The sequence below is a fragment of the Gymnoscopelus braueri genome (genome assembly GCF_963280865.1).
Source record: "Gymnoscopelus braueri genome assembly, chromosome: 6".
In the NCBI taxonomy this organism is placed as follows: Eukaryota; Metazoa; Chordata; class Actinopteri; order Myctophiformes; family Myctophidae; genus Gymnoscopelus; species Gymnoscopelus braueri.
Window position 1 is genome coordinate 7,575,224 of NC_137607.1, and position 21,593 is coordinate 7,596,816.

The 21,593-nt window shown below is 41.0% G+C and overlaps 1 protein-coding gene across 2 annotated transcripts; it reads left to right on the forward strand.

The window, feature by feature from the left end:
* The first annotated feature begins 1,039 nt into the window (after positions 1–1,039).
* dhcr24 (24-dehydrocholesterol reductase) lies at positions 1,040–21,244 on the forward strand. Of its 2 annotated transcripts, XR_013933274.1 has the most exons (10): positions 1,040–1,431; positions 2,834–2,989; positions 4,238–4,343; positions 7,343–7,461; positions 9,307–9,570; positions 12,490–12,633; positions 14,674–14,871; positions 16,354–16,532; positions 18,486–20,621; positions 20,962–21,244. XR_013933274.1 is itself a non-coding variant. In XM_080430680.1 (9 exons), the coding sequence occupies exons 1-9, from the start codon at positions 1,201–1,203 to the stop codon at positions 18,637–18,639; spliced, it is 1,551 nt and encodes a 516-aa protein (XP_080286806.1). In that variant the 5' UTR covers positions 1,040–1,200; the 3' UTR covers positions 18,640–21,244. The 2 variants fall into 2 exon arrangements, 1 of the variants encoding a protein (XP_080286806.1); XM_080430680.1 differs by having other exon boundaries at positions 18,486–21,244.
* The last annotated feature ends 349 nt before the right edge of the window (positions 21,245–21,593 follow it).

The following is a 21,593-nucleotide window of genomic DNA, read 5'->3' on the forward strand; positions in this document are numbered from 1 at the left end:
TCTAGTAACTGAAGTAGTGGAGTTAAAGTACAATATTTGCCCTCTGAGATGTAGTGGAGTAGAAGGAGAAGTAAGTACTGGAAACTGGAAATACTAAAGCACAAATACCTCAAAATTGTACTTAAGTACACTACAGTACAGTACAGTACTTGAGTAAATGTACTTAGTTACTTTACACCACTGATTATATAGGCTACATTACATTGTAAGTAAGCTGTTACATTAGTAGGTACCATCTGGTACCAGCTGTTACTTAACTGCTGGAAAATGAAGACCAGTGGCATAGTGCTGATGGTGTGATCATGCTATCATGCTTTTCCATTGGTCTCTGCTTGGAGACGCTAGCGCTCGGCCCATCCCTCCATTCACATTACGCACCAATCAGTGCACAGCAGGGGCAGGTACTAGCCGTGGATCACACGAGTCACACAAGTCATGGATGAACTTCAACCTGGTCTTTGCACCTTTTCTCCTTTTGGCCCGTACATCTAAATAAACGTTCAAATTTCAAATATAAAGTGCTAACCCTATGGCCACAGATGTTAACATTATGTACGGGTCCTCAAAAGTACCCGTACTTTCCGTATTCTTCAATAAAAAGCATTTTAATCTGATCTGTGGCCATTTTCTCATAGTGTCATAATGAGTGCAATACACCTCTCAGCCAATAGGGTTACGTTATTGAAAGCACGTGGAGAAGATACGAAAAAAATGGCCACCGATCGGATTGAAATGCTTTTTATTAAACAATACGGGAGATATGGGTACTTCTAAGAGCCCGTACATAATTGTAACATCCGTGGCCATGGGGTAAGCACTTTATTTTTAGAGATTTGAACGTTTATGTAGATGTACGGGTCAAACATGGAGAAAGTGCAAACACCAGGTTGAAGTTCATCCGTGACGGTCATATAACATATGACAGTCATGTTTCAGGGCTAGGGGAGGTACAAGCCCTCCACCTAGCCGTGGCTGGCCTATCGGGGCGAAGGGGCAAAGTGTCAGGTTTTTGGAGGCGTGTCATCAATCAATGAGACTACTGCATGCATTGCAAGCATGTTACTGCTGTCTAACAACAAATAGATTTTTTTGTGTAAAAGACAATTAAGTGCGATCCGCTTAGAAACAACACGTTTCCAAATTGACAGATCTACGGGTTTGACGAGGAGGACTGACCCCGATCCGTACTTAAAAAAAACGATGGATCCATTATTGTATCTGGGTGCCTTGGCCGTCATGTTCTTACTGTGGATCAAAGTCAAAGGTCTGGACTATGTGATCGTGCACCAGAGGTGGATCTTCGTGTGTCTGTTCCTGCTGCCTCTGTCCGTGGTGTTTGATGTGTATTACTATCTGAGGGCATGGCTGATCTTCAAGATGTGCTCTGCGCCCAAGAAGCACGACCAGCGCGTCCGCGACATCCAACGACAGGTGAGTTAAAGACTCTTTTATAGCTACTTTTATGAACTACTTAAGGGGGGTGTGCGTGTGCATGTGAGTGTGTGTGTGTGTGTGTGTGTGTGTGTGTGTGTGTGTGTGTGTGTGGGGGGGGGGGGTGACAGACAGACAGACAGACAGGGTGTCTGTGTCCCTCTCTCAGTCTCTGTGTCTGTCCCTCTCTCTCTCTCTCTCTCTCTCTCTGTCTGTCTGTCTGTCTGTGTGTGTGTGTGTGTGTGTGTGTAGGGGGGGTGACAGACAGACAGACAGTCAGTGTGTCTCTCTGTGTGTGTGTGTGTGTGTGTGTGTGTGTGTGTGTGTGTGTGTGTGTGTGAGAGAGAGAGTGACAGACAGACAGACAGACAGTGACAGTGTGTCTGTCTGTCTGTCAGACACAGACACAGACAGACAGACAGACAGACAGACAGACAGACAGACAGACAGACAGACAGACAGTGTCTGTGTCCCTGTGTGTGTGTGTGTGTGTGTGTGTGTGTGTGTGTGTGTGTGTGTGTGTGTGTGTGTGTGTGTGTGTGTGTGTGTGTGTGTGTGACACAGAGTGAGTGAGGCCATCTGGAAACATGTTATAGGTATTAGGTCTACCAATGAAATGTATTCAGTAGTTGTGTTATCTATCTGTAGGCCTATACTCTTATTTCTACATAAGGTCACCTTTTTAGCATCTTCCCCAATTCTCTGTCTCTGTTGCACCTCCCCATGGTGACATCATATAGTTTGTCACCATGTGTAGGAGCCTCCCATCAGGTGTGCCATTTATAGATGCCATTTGTTTTGGTTCAGTGTGATTAGCCTATGTCAGTACGTGGTTCTCAGCCAGTGGTCCGGGGACCACCAGTGGTCCTTGAGGAGTGTCCAGGTGGTCCCCAGCTAAATGATGGAGAGTTGGTAACCAAATGGACCCTTTGAAACTAAATGGACCCGTAAGGCTCTCAAGAGTTATATTATTGTTAAACATCTGCATTACTTAATTCACAAGAAGTCTACACAATTAGAATGTAGAAGAATTACTATTTTGATCAATATTTGCCTGTTATATATATGGTGCCAACATCTATACAGCATGGAAATTGAATAGTGGACAAAATCGAATCCAACAATAACACAATATTCTAAGTTTTGGGTCTGAGAGTCTAAATCTCATCGAATGGTGATCTGTAGCTCAAATGCCGAATAAATAATGGACCTTGATATGAAAAGGGTTGAAAACCACTGGCCTATGTAGTCATAATGCAGCCCAGAATCACTGGGAAATGTGGAATTTAGTGTACCATGACTTCATCAAACACACGCTCAAAGACATTCTTTGAAAGTTGTGTTGGTGAATGTTACCACTCAGGGATATCTTTACATTGACATGTCATTTCCTGTGTTTCAGGTGCGCGAGTGGAAAAAGGAAGGCGGCAAGAACCACATGTGTACCGGCCGGCCTGGCTGGCTGACGGTGTCTCTCCGGGTGGGAAAATACAAGAAGACCAGCAAGAACATCATGATCAACATGATGGACATTCTGGACGTGGACACAGACAGACAGGTAGGGAAGCGCCACCATGGTTCATATTATATATCTTCTGCAAGACAAGAGACTGTACACTACAGTATCATATGTGTTGTGTAAACACGTCTCTGAACCCTTCGCCCTAAACAGGGTTGTGTGTTCCACACAGCCTTGTGGAGCCTGTGCTCTACTTTCTCTATATAGACCACAGCACCATCAAAGGCCCACTTCATTTGCAGATGATGATGATAATGATCATCTTGATAGAACACGGATGAGTCCATCTGCACCTTATGCTGTCATAATGTAAACATCTTGGAAACCACTATTTCAACTTATTTAGCTTTATAATATATAACAGTACTTCACTTGATATTTGGTTTGCATGCACCACATAGTTAGAAGGCTTCATACTATATCAAAGACTGTTTGCAGCTACCCACGTGGACCAAAGAGGTTTTGCATTGACCAACATTGCCATCCTCAGAGTCCCATGCTTCACTTGCCGGGCAAAAAACAACAAGTTTACAAGTTTAAAGTGAAATAAATAATGTACCAATACATTTCCATAGTTGGAAAGAAAAGGGAAAACATTTACAAAGTGTGCTCTGGCCTAAGTGGTGCTTCAAGAAAGGCCATGGTGTCACCAAAATCAGTTAGGTTCATCCCTTGGGGAGCGAGCATGCATTTGCTCAACAATGTTTCCTTGTAATCTACCCCATCGGTTTTCAGATTATCTTGTGTGCAAGTGTTAATGTTGGCCTAATGGTAGCACTAGAGGAGTCCACAAAAAAAGTCATCATCAAAAGTCAAAATCTGTAGGGACTGACATCTGGGGAGCATGAAACTGCACAGCAAATTCCATGGCAATCTAGTCTGTCGTTTGAGATGTCTTGTATGAGAGCATGATGTGAGTAAGTGAAACATTGTGTCCCAGTGGTGGCAATACAGGAAAGGCCACAAGGTCACCAAAGTCAATAGAGTTCATTGTACAGGGATCATGAAAATGCACAACCAATTCCATGGCAATCCAGCCCTAGGCTTTTGAGATTATGTTGGAACAAAGGAGCAAGAGGAGCAGCATGTTAGAGAATATTAAAACAAATGATAAATACCATGCATGCTGTAATATTACGTGCCTTTGACACAAGGTGAATTAAGATGGTGCTTATAAGTCCTTAGGTATTATTGATTATACTACATTAAATGATGATGATAAATGTGTCCGTGGCTCTTTGACCCGATGCTAGATGTTTGTCACCAGCGATAGATCTCTGTTGGCAGGTGGTACGCGTTGAGCCGCTGGCCAACATGGGACAGGTGACCGCTCTCCTCACTTCCATTGGCTGGACACTGCCAGTGCTGCCTGAGCTGGACGACCTCACCGTGGGTATGTATTTAACCCATTAAAACAGGGAAAGCATCTGTGTCATTTTAGATTTTATAGCTATTCAAAAATAGCAGATCTACAAGCTCGCAGCGCGTCTCTTCGTGCCGCGCTATGAGCTTGTAGATCTGCTATTTTTGAAAAACTGTGAAAAATTTAAATATTTTAAAATATATATATTTAAAAGCAAACATTTTTTAACTGAAATCTTTGCTTCTGGGGGTCCCTGGATCAAATATTTTGAGATGGGGGTCAGTGGCCAAATACATATCATTTTGGGTGGTCCTTGACATGAAAAAGTTTGATTTAGAAGACATTTCTTTAATGAGTTAACCACTTTCAACCGGGTGTCCCTGTTTTAGGACACCAAATTTGCGTCATAAAAATGTAAAAAAGAAAATAGCAGTTCTATGAGCTCACAACGCATCGTGATGCAACAAATTGTGAGCTTGTAGATCGGCTATTTCCTCTAAATGTTCTAAATCCTGTAGGGCATCAGCATCACTGTTTGTTACCACCGCGCTCTGACTCCTCTGGTGCGATATCCTCTTAGATCTATAACATTTAAATAAATGATGGGTCAGTTAATTTATTTTATTTCTTCTCCCAGGTCAATAAGGGACAAATGTTTCGGCTATCCAGCCTTCGTCAGTGTGTAGAACTAGGGGTATCTATCTACACACTGACGAAGGCTGGATAGCCGAAACATTTGTCCCTTATTGACCTGGAGAAGAAATAAAATAAATTAACTCATTCTTGTCATTATGAGTGCAACCCATCATTTATTTAAATATATCAGCATCACTAGAATTCAACCTAATAATTGATTGTGAACACCAATGGTAAGATTCACACAGCTTGGCACAAGTGCAACCGTCACTGCATAAAGCGAACATCTCCAAAGGCCCTGTGCTTCTTAGAAAGAGAGAGCTGTTCATCGTTCTGTGACGCAGAACTGAAGGTCCTCCTCTATTAAACCCTTCGTTGACCGGGGTCCCCCAGGGCTCTCTCCATGGCCCCCTAGTTTTTTTCTTTCTTCCTTGGGTCTTCAACAGGGCGTCCGGGATCCCTAGGGGGTCCTCAGAGTTACTACAGGGGGGGTCGCCACATCTTTGTGTGATGTTTACATTAACCACTTTAACCCCGCATTCCTATTCTGAGGGGAACATAAGCGGAAAATAGCAGATCTACAAGCTCACAATGCCTTGCGCTGCAAGACGTTGTAGATCTGCTATTTTCGGGGGAAGAGGTTTGGTGTAGAGGGGGAAAAGAACAGACCAAGTACAGAGCCATTATCGAGGCTGAAATGTCTGTTTTAACAATGAATTAACATGAATACAACATACTAATAGAAAGGATGATGTGTAAACAAACATTAATTTACACAACACTGACGATGATAGTGCTCTCAAACAATTATATCTATAAAATCCATGAAAAAGTTTAATCTGCAACACAATTTTATACAGTATGTAGTGGGAGGGGGTCCTTGCTTCATCTCTCTCTCTCTCTCTCAGCTAAGGGGTCCTTGGCCCGAAAAACGTTTTAGAAGACCCCCTGGTATATCTATACCAAATCTCTTCACTGAAAATAGCAGATCCGGCACATCGGGAGCTTGTAAGGTCTTCTATGTTCTCCTTAATCCATTCAGATCTGGAACGCATCTGTGTCATTTTTTTATTTGAGCAAAAAAAGCATTATTTTACACTTTGGCTATTCAAAAATAGCAGATCTACAAGCTCATAGCGCGGCACCGAGTGCCGCGCTACGAGCTTGTAGATCTGCTATTTTTGAAAAATCGTGAAAATGTGTCTTTGAATATATGTATATTCTTTTAAAGCGAACATTTGTAACTCAAATATTTGCTTCTGGGGGGTCCCTGGAACAAAATATTTTGAGATGGGGGTCCGCGGCCAAATACTTATCATTTTGGGGGTCCTTGACATGAAAAAGTTTGAGAACCACTGATATAGAAACACACGTTTTTCAGAAAACTGTTTAGAGGACATTTGTAGAATCGGCTTCAGGTCTCAATGGGTTAATGTTCACCTATCACAACATCGTGCACCAGAATAGGGATGCTGGGGGTTCAAGTGGTCAATCAATGTATCCTGTGTGGAGCTCGGTGGACATCTCTAATTGGGTTAGAGGATTGATGTTGCCGCTCCACAGACAAAAGCAGGAGGAAATGGCCCTGCGGAGCTGAGCACGCTCCTGGATCAGATTGCATAATGGGTTTCCTGATGCCATAAACTGGAGATCAACAAGCCTAATGTTGTCCCATCAGGGCCAGTTCGTTCATCTCTCACACACAAAAGCAGTGGTGGAAAAAGTAACTAAGTACATTTACTTAAGTGCTGTACTTAAGTACAATTTTGAGGTATTTTTTTTACTTTACTTGAGTATTTCAAATTTTCAGTCCTTTTGCTTCTACTCCACTACATCTCGGAGGCAAATATTGTACTTTTACTCCAATTATTTGAAAACTTTAGTTACTAGTTACTTTATAGATTTTGATTATCAAACATACATTAACCACTTCAGCCCTATATACATTTTGGGCATTTGAAAATAGCAGATCCACATATGCATTGTGAGCTTGTAGATCTGCTATTTTCAAAAGATTTGTATACATTTGAAAACATGATTTATTTATATATTGCAGTATTGATACTTTTACTTAGGTAAAAATTGTGAGTACCTTTTCCACCACTGCACAAAAGACAAACACACACCCACACACACAAGCGCATACGCAGCGTGCACATGTACACACGTACACAGTCGCAGACACAGACACACACAGGCTGTTTGTTGTCTTTGAAAGAGTTGGAAAACGTTACCTTCTGCTCGTGTTTGCTTAATGTTGCAAACACTCTCTCTACCCCCCTCTCCCTCTCCTACCCCGTTCTCTCTCTCCACCTCTCTATCGTTCTCTCTCCATCACTCTCTCCACCCCCCTCCCTCTCTCTATCATCCTCTCTCTCTCCCCTCTGTCCCAGGTGGCTTGGTGATGGGTACAGGCATTGAGTCATCGTCTCATATATACGGGCTCTTCCAGCACATCTGTGTAGCATTTGAGCTGGTGCTGGCTGACGGCAGCCTGGTGCGCTGCACAGAGGTGAGCCCTGAGCTGTATGGAAAAATATATGAAATGAATGTAAACATTACTGGACTGTTTTAATGACACTACTAGCCAAAGCAACTTCCATTTTGGAAAATTGAATTTTCAAATTCCATTTAGTTTTAGTCATATTTTAGTCACCTGAAATGTTTTACTGTTAAGTCTAGTTTTAGTCGACTAAATATCATAAGATTATAGTCAACTAAATCTACAGTTGATTTAGTCGACTAATATGTATGTTGGCGGTGCCTTGATGGCGTCATAATGGCTGATTTTACACTTGGTTGCATGCTGAAAACAGCAGATCTACAAGCTCACAACGCCGCTGCAACGCGTCGCGCTGCAACGCGTTGCTTGTAGATCTGCTATTTTCACAGAGCAACAGCCGAGCGCAACCAAATATAAAATGACTTGTCTTTTAGTTCTACTGGATCTCTTCTCCACTCGTCCCTCACTAACATTTTAGTCTAGTTTTTATTTGTTGACGAAATTGTCAATATATTTAGTCTTAGTTTTAGTCATCATAGCTTAGTTTTTATTTAGTTTTCGTCAGTGAAAAAAGGTAGTTGACCAACATTTTTCGTCATAGTTTTAGTCGACGAAATCAACACTGCGTTCAGCAATCTGAATTATAATACATTTTCTCGGCGTGGCTCAGCAGGACGCTAGTTGTCTATAAGAGGGTGTGTGTGCGTGTGAGTGTTTGGAGGTAATCTCACAAACTGATCGACCGATCAGTGCCAAATGTCTTGTGCATACTACCAGTAGGCCTCAGAAGTAGGCCGATCAGGCTCTGATCGAGCTGAAACCTTGCCCAAATGTGGAGTCATACATCATAGACGAGTGACTTCATATAGATGATAGATGATGTTAAATACCGGCCACAATATGTCCAAGATCACATTGGAGCCTACAATTCCATTATCCCACGTTATGCCCATTGTCTTCCTCTCCTGATGGAGAGATAATTGCAAAGATGTCCCAACAATAAAGATCTAGCAGATCGCATCTAGTGTCCAATCCGTGCGGCGTCTGCTTCAAATAACTTTATTGATGGACCCTGGTGTCCTACCCGACACCGGGGTTTCGGATTTCACAATGGAGACCACCTCCAACCACTGTGGATGTGCTAGTTCTATTCTATCAACATACTCTACCTTACAGATTGGTTAAATTCATTGGTTTTTATTCGTTAAATAAATCCCTGATTGTTGCGTTAATCACTTGATCACTGCTTACTAACTATCAGAATAATTCTTCCTTGTATTCTCCGTGATGCTCACCCAGTGGTGTAAAGTAACTAAGTACATTTAATCAAGTGCAGTACTGTACTTAAGTACAATTTTGAGGTATTTTTACTTTACTGGAGTATTTCCAATTTTCAGTACTTTTACTTCTACTCCACTACATCTCAGCGGCAAATATTATACTTTTACTCCACTACAAATATTTGAAAATTTTAGTTACTAGTTACTTTGTAGATTTGGATTATTATTTAGAAAACACACTCACACACACAAGCACACTTCATCCCTATTTTGGCCATTTGAAAATAGCCGATCTACAAGCTCACAATGCGTCGCATTGTGAGCTTGTAGATCTGCTATTTTCAAAAGATTCTTATACATTTTGAAAACTTGAAATGGGACATTCTGCATTATGAGTACTTTTACACTTTTAAGTATATTTTGATGCCAATACTTTTGTACTTTTATTCAAGTAAATTCTGAATACCAGACTTTTACTTGTAACAGGAGTATTTCTACATTGTGGGTATCGATACTTTTGCTCAAGTAAAACATTTTGAGTGACTTCTTCCATCCGCCGTTCTTCTCACCCCAGGAAGAGAACTCTGACTTGTTCCACGCCGTCCCATGGTCCTGTGGAACGCTGGGCTTCCTGGTGGCGGCGGAGATTAAGATAGTTCCGGCCAAGCCCTGGGTGAAGCTCCACTACCAGCCCGTCAGGGGGCTGGACAACATCTGCAAGAGCTTCAGCGAGGCGTCGCAGAACAAGGAGAACACGTTCGTGGAGGGTCTCCAGTACAGCCTGGACACGGCCGTGGTCATGACCGGAACCATGACCGACCACGCAGAGCCTGACAAGGTAAGAAAGAGGCTTGCAGTGGTGCAAAGTAACTAAGTACATTTACTTAAGTACCGTACTTAAGTACAATTTTGAGGTATTTGTACTTAACTTGAGTAAATTTCCAATTTCCAGTACTTTTACTTCTACTCCAATACATCTCGGACCCAAATATTGTACTTATACTCCACTACATTTATTTGAAAACTTTAGTTACTAGTTACTTTGTATATTTAGACAAAACATGCATTAACCACTTTAGCCCTATTTACATTTTGGCCATTTGAAAATAGCCGATCTACAAGCTCACAATGCGTCGCATCGCGACGCATTGTGAGCTTGTAGATCTGCTATTTTCATAAGATTTTAATACATTTGAACACTTGAAATGGGACATTCTGCATAATGAGTACTTTTACTTTTGATACAGTACCAATACTTTTGTACTTTTACTCAAGTAAATTTTGAATTCTGGACTTTTACTTGTAACAGAGTATTACTACATTGCGGTATCGATACTTTTACTTAAGTAAAACATTTTTTTACTTTTTCCACCACTGGAGGCTTGTGTGCCGATGTGGTTGTTGTTTATGGTTATAGGGCTGCGTTATCGACGTCGTATTGATTTCGTAATATGAGATTAGATACCATCTGGGATTTTGGACATCATAATGATGTCATGATATGGCATTAGTGTGTCTTTCCCTGGCTTTGAACATAGCATTACATTAGCCCATTAATACCGGGAACGCATCTGTGTCATTTTTTAGATTTCTTTGGCTATTCAAAAATAGCCTTATTTTGTTTTAGAAAAATCATGAACATTTGTGCAAATATTTGAATATAAATATTTTTCTTTAAAGCAATTTTTTTGACTCAAATCTTTGCTTCTGGGGATTCTAATGTTTTCTGGAAAACGTTTGAGAACCACTGATGTAGCAACATAGGTTTTTATGTCAAGGACCCCCAAAATTAGATGTATTTGGCTGCGGACCCCCATCTCAAAATATTTTGTTCCAGGGACCCCCAGAAGCAAAGTTTGAGTTAAATTTGAGTTAAAAATGTTCAAAAAACATATATATTCAAAGATTTGCACAAATGTTCACGATTTTTCAAAAATAGCAGATCTACAAGCTCATAGCGCGGCACTCAGTGCCGCGCTATGAGCTTGTAGATCTGCCATTTTTAAATAGCCAAAGAAATCAAAATAATTACACAGATGCGTTTTAATGGATTAAAACGTCATGTAATTGTATTAACTTACTTGGCTGTTTCTTCTATTATCTGCCTTTACCCTCTTAGTTATTATATAGGCATTAAGTAAGCCTTGCCGAGCCATGTGACCCATAGCCAGGGAATTGAACCCCGACCTCCCAATGTCAGGGCGGACGCTCTAACCACAAGCCCACTGAGCTGGGCATCACTAATGATTATTGATCAAAAATCCAATTTTAATATATAAATACATTTTAAAAGCACACTGACATGAGACCTGCTGTAGAGCTGTCCTCTTCTTCACTGTGTGCTACCGTCTGTCTTCTGTCTTCTGTCATGGATGGAACATGCATGGAATGAAACTGCAACCAGATATCGTCTCTGTCGGGTGGAAACCTCATATGTCCAAAACTGTTACTTTTCAGAATTCAAATTCAGAAGTAGCAAAAATAGCAGATCTACAAGCTCAAAACCTGTTGCATCACGACACATTTTGAGCTTGTTGAGCTTGTAAATGTGTGACATTAGGTCTTTCACGACTAGAGATTTTTACTGGTCGACTAATTTGACCCAGTGGTAGTTGACTAGTCGATATTTACCAAAAATAAAAAGATGCCATTGTTTTAATGCAATTACTATTATTATTATCCTCCTGCCTTTTTAAGGGAAGAGCTTCTGGCACAGCAGCACAGCAGCACAACAGCGTCTCCAAGGATCCTCAAAAGGAGGTTATTGCCCAATAATAGGCTATTATTGGGCATACTTTTGACCCCCTTCTGATACAAAAGGTCGACTAGTGGTTATACTCGACTAGTTGGTGAAAGCCCTATGTGACACTAGTATGACGAAGTAGGGTATTAATTTACGTAAAAACATATAAAAAGGTTATATGGAGATACAAGGTTTCTGCCCGACAGCAACGATATTCAACTTTAAACATGGCTTTCTCACAGGCAATTTAGAACCCTTATGAAACACTTTTTTATTCTTCTTTTGTCCTTGTTTTAAATGAATGAATGAACTTGTGTTCTGCTAAATAGTGTTATTGTGCAGTTTGTATCTCTGAGCTGTATCTGTAATCAGGACTCCTTCGTAAAAGAGACCCTCGTCTCAGTGGGATCTCCCTGTATAGGGCATAGCAGTGGCGGACATTTTCTGGTTTCACTCCAAAATAGTCAATGCATTTTTCCCATTGACATTTCCAAAAATATATATATCAATTAATTTAAGCCTAGAATCAAGCCATCCAGGGTCCTGGTGAATCATGACCATAAAACATTTTTTTCTGTGATTTATTTATCTATTTTATATTTAATGATATGATATACTATATTTAATAAATACCATTAGTTTTGCCTTTTTCAAGATGGCTTGATTCTAGGCTTAAAATCATTTATATAAATATTTTTGGAAATGCATTGACTATTTTGGAGTGGAACCAGAAAATGGCCACCACTGCTATGCCCTATACAGTATACGTGTAAACATATTGTGTTACATATTGATCGATTGATCTAAATTTATGTGCACATGATTTGTGTGTGTGTATTGATTTATCGATCGAGGATGTGTACCTTTTAATGCATTATTTAAGATAACTGAAATGTTCTCGCGCTGTGTGTGTGTGTGTGTGTGTGTGTGTGTGTGTGTGTGTGTGTGTGTGTGTGTGTGTGTGTGTGTGTGTGTGTGCGTGTGCGTGTGTGCGCGTGTTTCTCTCTCCATCAGATCAACAGGATCGGCCTCCACTTTAAGCCGTGGTTCTTCAAGCATGTGGAGAGCTACCTGAAGAAGGACTGCAGTGCGGTGGAGTACGTCCCCCTCAGACAGTACTACCACAGACACACACCCAGCATCTTCTGGGAACTCCAGGTAGGGCCGTCCGTCACCATCATGACATTCAATACGGGAACGCATCTGTGTCATCTTAGATTTGAGTTATAACTATTATTTTATACTACCATTCAAAAATAGCAGATATACAAGCTCATAGCGCGGCACCGAGTGCCGCACGCACACACACACACACACACACACACACACACACACACACACACACACACACACGCACACACATGCACACAAATGTAATGTAGAAGAGGTTTCCATGTGCATTAGAAAGATTATGAAGAAAAACCTTTTATCTGCCTGTTAGTCATCAACTTCCCATTCCTCTTCTCTCTGCACATTTCTCTGCATTACACTCATTCTCACACACACACACACACACACACACACACACACACACACACACACACACACACACACACACACACACACACACACACACACACACACACACACACACACACACACACACACATATTGTACCATTAGCCATTAGTACACTGAATGAGTTTTGGGGGGTCATTGCTTTCCATAACCATAAAAATGTGTGTGATGAATTATGCACACTATTGATTGGACGATACATCCTCTTGCTTTTTGTTTATTTGCTTTTTTGTTGTCGTTTGTCGTTCATTTTCTCCCGAATGTAGTCTTTTCCAGTTTTCACCATGTATATATAGAGCAATAAAGCAATGCACACACCAAGTTTGAAGTAGTTCGGTGGGACGGTTCTTGAGATACGCTAAGGACCGACACATACGCAGAGATTCAGCTAACTAATAGATGAATCAGCAATACACACTGCAAGTTTGAAGTCAATTGGAAGCACAGATAAACACACAGATCCCTGGAGTTTATAGATAGATATCAATTCTTTCCTCTTCATCTGTTCACCCTCAGGAAATCAGTTAATTCACAAACTTTGTTGTTGAAGAACCATTAAGATTGTATCTGTGTCTCAAAGCCAAAACACCAACTGCTCCCGGTGGTGCCTTGCATGGTTGCAGTGTTGATTTTGACAGCACATTTTGATTTAGTTTTAGTCATAGTCTTATGAATAAAATTCCATTTAGTTTTAGTCATATTTTAGTCATCTGAAATGTTTTAGTTTTTGTCTAGTTTCAGTCGACAAAATATCATAAGATTATAGTCGACTAAATCTACAGTTGATTTAGTCGACTAAAATGTATGTTGGCGGTGCCTTGATGGCGTCGTAATGCGTAATTTTACACTTGGTTGCATGCTGAAAATAGCCGATCTACAAGCTCACAACGCATCGCAGCGCGACGCGTTGTGAGCTTGTAGATCGGCTATTTTCAGAGCACAACGACCTAGTTCTACTGGATCTCTTCTCCACTCGTCCCTCCCTATAACATTTTTGTCTAGTTTTTATTTGTTGATGAAATTGTCAATATATTTAGTCATAGTTTTTAGTCATCATACAGCCTATTTATCTAGTTTTTGTCAGTGTAAAAAGGTAGTCGACGAACATTTTTCGTCATAGTTTTAGTCGACGAAATGCATGGTTGCCTTCACTGTCTGTGTGTGAATGGGTGAAGTGCTTCAGCTAAAGGCGCTATAGAATTTCAGAGTTCAGACCTTTAATAGAAATGAGACCAAAATGGGTAATACCGAATAAAGTGCTTTTTGTCTTCAGTTTCTTGGAGGACACACAAACTTCACGGTCTGTTCTCTATTGTCTATTGGTTTTATAGCATCGATTGCTTTTTGACATGTAAAAAGCCTGATCGTTTAAGCCTGAGTATAACTATAACTGAGTATAAGTCCGAAACATGCCTAGTAGTGACATTAGCATGCAGAGTGAGTATATGCAAATTGTGCCATCTTATAGTGAGCATGTCATACGAAGTCATACGAAGATAAGGTTGAAAATGGGTTAAGTGCTCCTTTATGGGTAAATTGCCAGGTCTTCGCTTGGCACAAAAATATCGATTGCTTCTGTGTATAATAATAATACAAATATTCAGGCTTGATCAAGCAGAATGTGTGTACTTTAGGTGAGTACATTAACTACAGTACTTAATGTGTTTAAATCCCTCTTAGGACATCATTCCGTTTGGCAACAACCCCGTGTTCCGGTATGTGTTTGGCTGGATGGTTCCCCCGAAGATCTCCCTGCTGAAGCTGACCCAGGGAGAGACCATCAGACGCCTCTATGAGCAGCACCACGTGGTCCAAGACATGCTGGTACCCATGAAGCACCTGGAGGCTGCCATCACACGCTTCCACGAGGACATCAATGTAAGACACACACACAACAATGTGCTTGAAGTACCAAAAGTAAAAGTACTAAGATGTTGGAAAATAGCCGATCTACAAGCTCACAACGCGTCGCATCGCGACGCGTTGTGAGCTTGTAGATCGGCTATTTTCAAATAGCCTAGTTATAACATAAGGCTAAAGTGGTTAATGTATGTTTTATAATGCAATACTTTGTATCTGCAAAGTAACTAAAGTTTTCAAATAATTGTAGTGGAGTAAAAGTACAATATTTGCCTCCGAGATGTAGTGGAGTAAAAGTAAAAGTGTAGCCAATTGGAAATACTCCAGTAAAGTAAGTAAAGTACTTACTTGAGTAAATGTACTTAGTTACTGTACTTTACACCACTGCACACACACACACACACACACACACACACACACACGCACACGCACATGCACACACACGCGCACACACACTCGCACACACACACACACACACACACACACACACACACACACACACACACACACACACACACACACACACAGCATAGATGCACTTACTCTTATCCTCAAAATCCATTTGTATTGTAGCTTTATTTATTTGTTATGTAAAGTTTCTTGAGACAACTTGTTGTGTTTTGGCAGTAATTTAATTGAATTTAGCACCTTTTAATCGCAAATTTACCCCCATTAGGATCATTATGGTTTTTATCTTACAATTAAAATTTTTAGGCATTGCTTTTATCCAGAGTGACTTGCAATAAGCAAGGTAAACACACATAGAATGCTGAAAGACAGTGTAGTAGTCACTGTAGTGCCTCAGTAAACTATGATCACAGGTAAACGAAGAACCTAGCTTCAGTTTAATATATACTGTATATTGTTGCTGTCGGGTTGAAACCTTGTATGTCCAATACCATTCCTTTTTTATTGTTATTTAAAAAAAACATTTAAAAGAATGAAAATAGCCTGTATCTGTAAGCTCACAACGGCTAGTTTCCCTTCTTAAGGGCATTCATTTATGAAAAAAACATTACAAGTTGAAATATGATGCTGTTCTGCTCGACAGCGACATATTAAATTATATATGTCATGTTAATCCTACAATATACATTTTACATTAACTCTCTCAGTGCCACACAACAAGATATCCCGAGTTTTTTCTGAATGCCCTCAGTGCCAAAAGAAAGAAATCCCGAGTTCAATTCTTTTTTTTTTATATATTCAGAACCCAAGATATCATTTGCAGCTCCATCCACTCTTTGTTAAACTTATAACTGAAAAAGGCTGTATCTCGCTTCCTAAGCACTTTTTTTTTACTTTGAAAAAAATAAATGTGCTGGCACAGTATGAACATATTTTTTTTATTTCATTGGCACTGAGAGAGTTAATAATAGTTACATAAATATTTTTACATTAATAAAACAAAAAAAAACCTGAAAAAAAAAAACTGAAAAGGGTAATAAAATGTTACATTAATAGTTACATTATTATTCCTATCCTTATCTCTGTTTCCAGGTGTATCCCCTGTGGTTGTGTCCCTTCATGCTGTTCCCAGGCCGGGGCATGGTTCAGCCCAAAGGGCAGGAGGAGGAGCTGTATGTGGACATTGGAGCGTACGGAGAGCCGAGAGTCAAACACTTTGAGGCCAAGGCTACCACACGTCAGCTGGAGAAGTTTGTCAGAGACGTGCACGGGTAATGAAAGCCTCGCCTCCCATGCTCAGAAATAGGCTCTATGCACAGCAGCCATATTGGAAGGAAATTGGGCCTCTTCCTTACTTCCAATGATGTTACCAATGATGCTAATGAAGGCTCTGTTCCATTTTGTGTAGCAGTGGTTCTCAAACCTTTTCATTTCAAGGACCCCCATAACTCTGAGAGTGTACAAATGGAACCAAATGGACCCTTACGGGTCCATTTGGTTCCATTTGTACACTCTCAGAGTTACGCACCCGTAAGGGTCCTTTCGGAACCCCCTCAAGGAACAATGAGGGTCCCTGGACCACACTTTGAGACCCACTGGTGTAGCAGAGTGTTTCCAGTGAGCCAACATGCACAATATCAGCACCCTGACTCTGTTTGACCAGAATGGAACCGAACCATCACTCTGAAGGTCTTTGCACTATGGTTGCTGTGCATGGAGCCTATTTCAAAATCAGTGGCGCTCCCCGGTGGCTGAACGACTCACTGCACTGACTAAACAACTGATGTCTAGGGCAGTGGAGTGGTTCTCAAAGTGTGGTCGGGGGGGGACCCCCCCCCCCCCAGGCGACCTTGAGGGAGTTCCAGGGGGTCCCCAGCAAAATGTGTTAATAAGGAGTCAAAATCATTTGAACCCTAAATACATCAGCTTTTTGAAAATAGCCGATCTACAAGCTCACAACACGTCGCATCATGATGCGCTGTGAGCTTGTAGATCTGCTGTTTTCAAATAATCTTGAAATAAATGTGAACAATTTGGAATATTTTTAAAACATTTTAACAACACAAATCTTGTTTGGGGGTCCCCTGGGACAAAATATTTTCTGATCGGGGTCCGTGGCCAAATGCATATCAACTTGAGGATCCGTGTCATGAAAAGGTTTCAGAACCACTGGTCTAGGATGTGCACGCTGCTCAGGATTCATGTCTCTCCTGTTATTCCCCGTTATTCCACGAGTTTCTTACTAATGTCTTCTAAATCCTCACAGTTTTCTGAAAAACCTATGTTTCTATATCAGTGGTGCTCAAACTTTTTCATGTCAAGGACCCCTAAAATTATATGTATTTGGCCGCCGACCCCCATCTCAAAATATGTTGTTCCAGGGACCCCCAGAAGCAAACATTTGAGTTAAAGGTAGGGTAAGTGATTTGCTTTGGTTAAAATAAGTGTTAAATAGCTCTATATTCTGATAGTACTCATTGCTATAGAGTGTTTGTTCAGTATTAGGAGTCTCCTTGTCTCTCCACCTCTTTATTAAACAGAAAATGCATTTTCGTTTCAGTTTCAGTTTCATTTCCGATTTGATCCAACCAGGACAGAGAACTCAATCAGGATACAGATTAAACAAGTGAAATTGGAAGTGATGGCACTAAGAAATGAGCAGACAAAATTGGAACTGGAACACTATACAAATTAAGCTTAAAAATGGGTACTTTCTCCTGATTGGCTGAGATTTTGACACCTACCGAAAAATGTATTTTCTGTTTATTAAAGAGCTGGAGAGACAGGGAACAAACACTGATTACTGAAAAAACACTCTATAGCAATGATTACTATCAGAATATAGTATTTTAACCTTTTAACAAAATACTTTTTGTTTTAACCAAAAAATATCACTTACCCTACCTTTAAAATGTCGCTTTAAAATAATATAAATATATTAATTCGCACACATTTTTCACAATTTTTCAAAAATAGTAGATCTACAAGCTCATAGCGCGGCACTCGGTGCCGCGCTATGAGCTTGTAGATCTGCTATTTTTGAACAGCCAAAGTGTGAAATAATGCTTTTTAGCTCAAATTAAAAAATGACACAAATGCGTTCCAGGTCTTAATGGGTTAAAATAGTCTCTGTTTTAAGATATAATCAGGATTAATTTGATAATGTTTTTCACGCTGACGATTCTCCTGTTGCTGATGCGGACCGGACTGCTTCCCCCCCGCAGGTACCAGATGTTGTATGCAGATGTGTACATGGACCGAGAGGAGTTCTGGGAGATGTTCGACGGAACGCTGTATCACCGGCTGAGGGAGGAGCTGGGCTGCAAGGACGCCTTCCCCGAGGTTTACGACAAAATCTGCAAATCGGCACGACACTGACCCTCTGACCGCTCCCCCCTGGCTGATGCACCCACCAGTCTTAACCACTTAAAGGAGTAGTTCACCCAAAATAATGACTTATTTTCTATCAATTACACGCCCCATGAAGCCTTGAATTCATGGAGATCTTTTAGTTTTTGTCGCATTCCTAAGTCAATAATTTGATAGCCTCGATCTCTCTCCAGGCTTTTATTTTTTAGTTTTGCTCAAAAATAAAAGCCTGGACCAGCGTGTTGACGTTCCTGGAATAGGAAGTGTTTCATTTCCCCAACCAACCAACCAGAGTGCAGTGGGCGTCGCTGGACGCTCCAAATGTTGTGACGTCAGGGCTCTCAATGCTGCACATTGAGGGAGGAGGCGGGGCGGGGGCTGACGGACAGATCGGTTAACCAATGGGATCTCAGGGAATTTTTCACCTGAGGTTTTGAACCCGCCCCTCTAGACCCGATATCAGACACGCTAGGGCAGTCTAATAATTTGATGACCGGCGGAAAGATGCTAAAGAGTCTCCTTTGAGTCTCCTACCAGAGAGACCGGCGGCCATCAAATTATTGGCTTAGGAATGCGACAAAAACAATAGAATCTCCATGAATTCAATGCTTCATGGGGTGTGTAATTCATATAAAATAAGACATGTTTTGGGTGAACTACAGTACTCCTTCAACCACTTAAGCCCCAGCATCCGTATATTCTGGGGAAAAAACATTCGCAGAAAATAGCAAATGTACAAGCTCACAACGCGACGCGTTGTGAGCTTGTACATCTGCTATTTTCATCGAAGATATTTAGTGTAGAGCGAAAAACACAAGAGTCACCACTAGCATAGAGCCTTGAGAGACTCCGGTCAACCAAGTATTAGGTTTAAGTGGTTAAACCCTCTAGGCTTCAGCGCGGTCCATATCTCCTTCTGACGTCTGAACTTTTCTTGGTAAAGGGAGGTGATATAACTACAAATCGACGTCATTCCGAACTTCTGATGGGCGGTCTCAGAAAAAAATTCCTCTGAACTTTTTTTCCTCCCCCAAGATGTCCTGATTCTCCGAACTATAGTTCGGGAAAGCCTATCCGAACCCCCGACACCGTAAGGAGCATGTATTGGCCTTTAGTAAACAACTGGACCTGAGTTATCTCTGTACTTGGATCGATGTTGTCTACACCAAATCTCTTCGCCAAAAATAGCCGATCTACAAGCTCGCACCGCGTCTAAACGCAACGCGTTCTGAGCTTTTGGCTTATGTTCCCCCCCAGAATATGGATGGTGGGGGTCAAGTGGTTAACCATGACCTCAGCCCCTGTTTCTCAGAGATGGACTGAGGCACAGTGTGCCTGTGAAGTCAGAATCAACTTTATCACCGGTTTACAGGTGTAAAACAGTGGGTGAAATGTTTTTTTTGTGAAGTACTCCACTTCTGTTGGTAGCTGGTGTTTATGTGTACATTTTCTAAAAGCTCCAAACAAACAAAAAGTTTGTGGTAAAACTATTTCTATACCGTTGCAGTCTGTCCTCTTTGTGGCGATAAAAAGTAGGCTCCCATAAGCTGGGGCTTAAAAAGTGCTTAGGTATAAAATGAAATGGATCGTTAAATATAGTTTTTTACCCAAGGCAGCACTTAATAGACTGCACGGTGCACATGCAGCAAATACTTGTTCGTTATTTTTGATAATCAGATTGTCTTGTGTGTGTGACTGAACTACAGTATCCTGTCAGGGGGCTGTGGGTTAGGGTACATCTCACACCAATCCTTCAAACAGCAACTTAAACTCACCAGCCCAACACAATGTCCTCTGCATTCCTTGGTTTATCTTTGGTGTCTGTGGAGCACTTGTTTAAGCTAAATCTTTCTAATTTAAGCTTAAAATGACATATTTGAGAATGTGTGAATGTATAATCCTTTTTTCTTTTCTTTACTGGCTGGCTACCATTAATGTCAATAATTGTATCATTACACAACAAATGTATGCAGATCTTTGACTTATAGCTAGTGTAAGTGATTTACATTGGTTAAAATAAGTGTTAAATAGCTCTATATTCTGATAGTACTCATTGCTATAGAGTGTTTGTGCAGTAAAAGGAGTCTCCCATGTCTCTCCAGCTCTTTATTAAACAGAAAATGCATTTTCAGTGCTCTCTCCTGATTGGCTTAAATGTTGTCACCTACCTGAAAATGCACTATATTCTGTTTACTAAAGAGCTGGAGAGACCCCTGTGACCGAACAAACGCTCTGTTGCAATGATTACTATCAGAATATAGTACTTTAACCTTTTTAACAAAAAAAAAAGAACTTACCAAAGAATATCACTTACCCTACCTTTTAAATAAGACCACAAGCCACCAAATGTAAACCCTATGTTTACCATTTGTGAACCTTTTTAATGCCCCTTTTATTTACAAATTGTACTTAACCATTGGTTCCCAAGTGCCATTTGTCTTTGACAGCATTTTATATTTAATACGGTACAAATATTCCAGCATCTACAACGTTGTAGAGAATTTCTGTTTGCACGTTTGTCACAAGAGTGGACGGCAAACACGAACCGCCTTCAGAACTGTCTTTGTTGACACAGATGTAAATGTGTATGCAATAAATATCCTCTTTGCATTTAGTTTTGAATGTGGATGTTTTTAATTGTGTTGACGTAACACCGTGCCCTCATGCACCGTGGCTGCTGCGTCAACCGAGTACGAGACGATTTCACCAGGAAATCCCCTCAACGAGACACCAGGAAACTCCGTCTGTCCACTGGAACGTTCACCGCCCTCAGCCTCTCCCTGAAACACACGCACACACACGCGCGCACACACACACACACACACACACACACACACACACACACACACACACACACACACACACACACACACACACACACACACACACACACACACACACACACACACACACACACACACACACACACACACACACACACACACACACAGTGTTGGTGCTGC